Source organism: Clarias gariepinus, chromosome 27, assembly GCF_024256425.1.
Source record: "Clarias gariepinus isolate MV-2021 ecotype Netherlands chromosome 27, CGAR_prim_01v2, whole genome shotgun sequence".
Lineage (NCBI taxonomy): Eukaryota > Metazoa > Chordata > Actinopteri > Siluriformes > Clariidae > Clarias > Clarias gariepinus.
Genome location: NC_071126.1, coordinates 2,737,617 through 2,743,323, shown reverse-complemented (window position 1 = coordinate 2,743,323; position 5,707 = coordinate 2,737,617). Strand labels below are relative to the sequence as shown.

General features: G+C 41.7%; 1 protein-coding gene across 4 annotated transcripts in view; it reads right to left on the bottom strand.

Annotated features, from left to right (window-relative positions):
• Positions 1-48: 48 nt before the first annotated feature.
• The window catches only part of lnx1 (ligand of numb-protein X 1), a 37,209-nt gene continuing 31,550 nt past the window's right edge, over positions 49-5,707 (bottom strand). Inside the window, exons 9-11 of one of the 4 annotated variants that reach the window (XM_053489426.1) lie at positions 3,512-3,758; positions 1,841-1,999; positions 49-1,531 (exon numbers count right to left, since the gene is read on the bottom strand). In XM_053489426.1, the coding sequence (XP_053345401.1) occupies positions 1,396-1,531; positions 1,841-1,999; positions 3,512-3,758 (542 nt within the window). In that variant the 3' untranslated portion in view covers positions 49-1,395. The remainder of the gene's footprint in view (positions 1,532-1,840; positions 2,000-3,511; positions 3,759-5,707) is intronic. The other 3 variants (XM_053489427.1, XM_053489428.1, XM_053489429.1) reach the window with 3 other exon arrangements.

Genomic DNA, 5,707 nt, shown 5'->3' with positions numbered 1-5,707 from the left:
TGACTGGGACACTGGTTTCATTATAGAATAATTTTATTGATTTTAATCAAAAGTATCATAAGATACAGAACGCTACACGAGCCCAAGCATGAGACACTAGACCACATGGCTTTTCACGATGACCTGCAGACATGAAAACATGACAGAAGTTAGGTGTGCGTGCCGTCTTTTCTGTCTCGTGTCTCTGAAAACACAGAATCAGCAAGGCCGCCAAACTCTCCTTACATTTTAGATGTGTGTATATATATACAGGGTGCCTCGAGGTCTGGATCCATAGGCACTAATGTGTGCTTAAAGGTATAATTTAGAGGAAATGTTCAAATCCTGTAGTGATGATGTTCCATGCTGAAGATGATTTCCTCCTTCAGTGCAGCGATTGTGAGTTTTAAAACAAACAGAACAATATCAGGAACAAAGCCTACGGATCCAGACTTAAGGTCCACCCTGTGTATCATTTTTAAAAGAGAGTTATTACAGTATTATTAACAAATTCTTTCTTTCTGTTTTTTTTTATATATACAGTAATACTCATCAAAGATATATATTTTCTTTGCAACAGCATCTGAATCATAGCAAAAACAACACAGACAAACAAAACCCTACTGTCTGCAGTGAATGCAAAAATTGCATTACTGTCAGAACGAACGAAGCGAAGCCAATATCCAAAAGGCCATACAGTAGGAACAGAGAGAGAGAGAGAGAGAGAGAGGTAAACAAACAAAGAAACAAACAGTCGCTGTAGTATTAATTCTTTTTCCTGTCCCATCCCAAATGCACTTATGTTACCCGGGAACAAATGCTTGAACGCGCATTCTTAAACCGAGTCGGCAACCCCAGCCTCTCCAATCTCCCAGAAGTCCTTTCTCCTCCACCACACATCAGTTACACACTTCTGAAAAATTGTTTGCACATTGCCCACAGAGGAGTATTTATATACACTTTGACACAGATCATATCCTCATAACGTGTGACCGTGATTCTTCTTTTGTATCGTCATTGCCTCATGTACAGTATGTGGCCTCAGAGATGCAGCACGTGCAGGAGCTTGCTTCCTGTCCCTAAATGATGATGTCAGCGAAGGCAGCAGCCAATGCAATCCTGGCAATCGTATCACCAAGACCTTTGCCGAGTCCTTATGTGTCTGTCACGCACGCCTCACCTTCAGAGTCTGAGGTCCATGTCGCCTTGGTGAGGCCAAAGCACCGTACAGTACCTTGCCCTGCGTTCTACGGCGCCGGTCCATTTCATACGCCTTGCCTACCTTGGAAGAAGTCCATGTCTAAAAGCCCGTTCATTGCGGGCAGAGACTATGTGACGCTCCAATCACCAACATAGGGTCTTTTTTTTTTTGTTTGTTTGTTTTTAAATAAGGCCTTTCCCCTGTACAACACGGGCCTATAGCAGGCTTCCAGGCCAGGAGACGATGGTAAGAGTGATGCGGCCCCTCAGTTCCTTCAGCAGGCGCACTAGAGCGGTGTGAGTCATTCCCCAGGTGCTCTTTCCATTCACCTCCAGCAGGATGTCTCCACACCTAGAGAAAGAAATGGTTACGATTTTTGGAAATATTTCTGGAAATTTCAATTTATATCCAGAATTCAAATCTTAACACTTTTAAAGGTGTCAGTTGCTGACGGTGATGAGCACAAAGTTGGCCATGTTCCCAGGGTGGGAGGGTCAATCGGAGTGTCAGTCAGAGCATCACTGCTGTCTGTGATGGCATGTTTGCGAAAGACGGCCAATAGTACAACCTAGTTTGTCCATTATGGCCTCATGAATAGCATGAACTATTTACAAGGTATGGAATTTCTTAACACAAGAATGTCCTGATGATTATGCGTACCGTATTCTGCCATCGTTGTACGCTGGCGTTCCCTCCACGATTGAGCGGATGAAGAAGGACTGATTGCAGTTGAGCTCCTCTTGACCTCCTACGATGCTGAAGCCTAAACTCCCCGATGTGCTCCTGCGCAACACAATGTCTTTACAGCTGTACAGGTGCCTGCGGGGGACAAACAGTCCATCTTATCTCCCTTATCACACCCAATCACACCTCAGCTCATTCTGGCCTCAGGACATGTCTGGAGGTAAAAGACCTTAGCCTTAAGAAAACATTTCCTGCAAAAAGGAACTGAAGTTAATATTAAAAAGATTCCCTAAGAGATGCTTTATAAAAACTTGGATGAAAAAAGGATGTTCTTTGCACTGTCCCACAGCAGAAGGGCTGATCGGGACACACATCTTTTTAAAATAACTTACATTTTTGTTGTTAACCAACTACACATTTTTGCAAAAACAATTCAATGCAGAATTGCCAAAATGGGCAGTTCCACAAGTGACTATGAGGGGCTACACTAATGCACTCATCCCAATGTTTTCCTAGTGCTTGTAACTTTTACCAAGGTACAGTAGAAAGCTTTCACTGAAGCCATGATTAGACTGCCTGCTTTATGTCTGAAACACTGGCCTCCCAGGAACTCCTTTAATAACCCAAACATGTGGAAATTACAAGTTGGTGACAAGTTATCTATTAATTTTCAAGAATCAAGCATTCGACTCGCTAATCATTGTTTATGGACACACAGGCTTCTATAAAACATCATTTAAATGTTTTACTGCAGCTAAGACTCTCATTACATATTGTACATATGTGTAAGTCTAATGTAAATATTTAACAGCTGTATGCCTTCATTAACTAGAAATTTCATCACAAGTCCCGGTTTGACTCAAACTCATTTAAAAAAAAAAAAAAATATATATATATATATATATATATATATATATATATATACTTAAATTTGTTTACCTCTGTAACTTTTTAAACTTTAAACTCTAACACTCGGACCAGGAAACATAAGAGGCCTCAATTAGCATTTTTTTCTTCTCCTTTTTAATTTATGCTGTTTTAAAAATTGCCCTGCCTTTTTATCAGGGCAAATTATTATTCATGACAATTCCCGTCGTCCTATAGAGGTAACATAGCAGATGGAGGACAGAGGTGAGATCTCTCTATGAATAATAACAATCCAGAATACTAGACTTAGAGTTGTTGGTGTAGAAATGATAAATAGCAATAAAATAAGCGAATTAATATAAACAGTGTCGGAACTGCCGTCTGAGCCGTGCTGTTACAGAGAATAAATTAACGATCAATCGACAATGATTTAGACTCCTGCTTTCAAGATCAGTGAAATACAGCGGAGTAGAGAAAAATAATCAGGTAAATGTTGGTTTAATGAATGTGTAATCCATCCATTGTGTACAGGACACCTTATTCACCTGAAATGAAAATACTGTACTGCATGTTTCAGGTTTTTAACAGTTACAGTGAATGATGTGAACCGTTACGGAAGAAAGATACTGTAATCCCTGTTATTACTGACGTTATTGTAGCACCGGTCCCTTAGGAACAGTCTCTTTTCCAGTCTGGTATTCAATCTGAAACAAGAGTTCTGCTGTGGTGTGAAGGGCAGGCAAAGCGGAGGAGCAACTGCACTGCTCTGCTGTACTTTACCTGGGCAGTTGAAGCCAGGACACCCACAGGGGTGAGTAATCATCGTTGGACGGGGGCATTTTGATGTCTCCAGGGGAGGACGGTGAGGTCGCAGCAGGGGGCAGGCAGTCCACAGAGCTCATGTCAGGTGGTCTCATCTCCAGCACACGCAGCACCACCGGGGACGAGGTGTTCTTCAGATTAGCCACGGCCTCGCCTCGAGTCACACCCGTCAGCTCCATGCCATTCACGTTCAACAGGATGTCACCTGGGGAGACACGAGCAACAGCGGGGTCTCATTTTGGGGGAAGTTAGCTGTAAGACCTTGATGAGGCCAGGTGATGTTTTAATCAGGAAGATAAAGGGTGCATTTCTACCATATGGCATCTTGATTTGATGAGATGAAAGGATCACTTTGAGTTAAAGTACAACATGTGCACACACAGAGCTTTTTAAAAACCTTGTTCAATTTAGACCTTTTCTAGTCATCAAACACTTTTGTTGTGTTGTATGAACACATTCATGGTTTGAATTCTGCTTGATGTAACACAAGTGTGTGTGTTGTGGAGCTGTGCATAAATCTGCAGATCTGATGATCCTCATGCATATGCATAAGCAGGTGCATCTTTGTTACTTATGTGTGCTCAAAAGTGTGTGTGTGTTTGTGTAGTGAACGGGTCACCTTGGTGACAGGTAGGTGGTTTTCTTAAAAAAAAAAAAAAAAAAAAATGCACATACCTATAACCACTGGTCTGGTCTCAAAGTGCTCAGCTATTGCCGAGTCAGCAAACACACACACACAGTACAAATAACTACTACTAACAGAACTTCTTTTGTTTTAATGATGTTCCATTTTTCATTATTATTTGTCCAGGTGTGTGTGCATGCGTGTGTGCGTGGTTGAGTGTTTGGCCATTTTGAATGTTAGCTTCTAAGATAACAGTGCACACACACACACACACACACACACACACACACGTGTGACCCATGGCGATTGTGACCTTGGGACCTGGACTGTAATTCACTCTCCTGACTGCTCTCTTCCTCTCCAGGCTGTTTGTCATTTTCAGTGCAGCAACGTTTTAAGCTCATCTCCACACACTTCATACAAACACACTAAAATATTCTGCCAGATTTTTGATAGTTGAGAAGTTGTTTTTACTTATGTTGTTCCTGTATATGAACAATTTGCTTATTTTTAAATGTACTTTGCTGATCAAATCAGGTAGAAGCCGACTAAAGGGCATCTGTACCCTGCAGGCCATCCGACTGCCTAAACAGGCTACGGACCGGGTCAAACTGGGTTTCAAATATCAACGTTTTCACCTCAGCTTCCCCTCTGCCACTTGGGTCCTTGATATTTGGACACAGAGATACTTTACACTTGAATATTTGAGACTTGATACAGTACTTGAACATTTTTGGTGGACACATGGACTCTTGAGAGAACACATGGAGAGATGTGGACACTTGATGCTTAGACACTTGAATGCTTTATACTTGGACAGTTTATAGCTCATGAAAGTTAAAAATCTTAGAATATTTTAAGTACTGTGTACATCTCAGCCTAGTTCAGTACAGACGATCATCAACACCCCCCACAGAGAACCTAAGTCACAGAAAGTCATTGCTAAAACAGCTGGTCTCTATTCCTTCTTAGATACAGCATTTTTTGTAGAGTGTTGTATCCAAGCATATTCATGGAAAAGTTGACGGGCAGGAAAAAAGTGTATTAAGAACATGTGCCGAAGTAACAGTGATGTCTGCAGCCTTTTTATTTAAGCAAAGTCAATTTAGGAACTTAGGAGAGCTTCATAAGGAGTGGGTTGAGGCTAGAGTCTGTGCATCAAGAGCCACATCTTCAGCCTCACCTGAACCAGAGGCGATGTCAGATGTCTTACTTGGGCAAAGTAGAAAAAGAACAGGAGCGTTGCTCAGTGGTCCAAAGTCTTCTTAGATGTCACATTTCATTTAGAAATTAAGGTCCCAGAGTATGGAGGAAGAATGAAGAGGCACATAATCCAAGTTGCTTGAAGTCTAGTGGGAAGTTTCCAGAGTCAATGACAATTTAAGGTGCCATGTCATCTGCTGGTGTTGGTCCATTCTGTTATATCAAGTCTAAAGTCAATGTAGTCGGATACCAGGAGATTTTGGAGAACTTCATGCTTTTGGACTTAGAACCTGCCCAGAGGGCCAAAACCAGACCTGAACACCAGG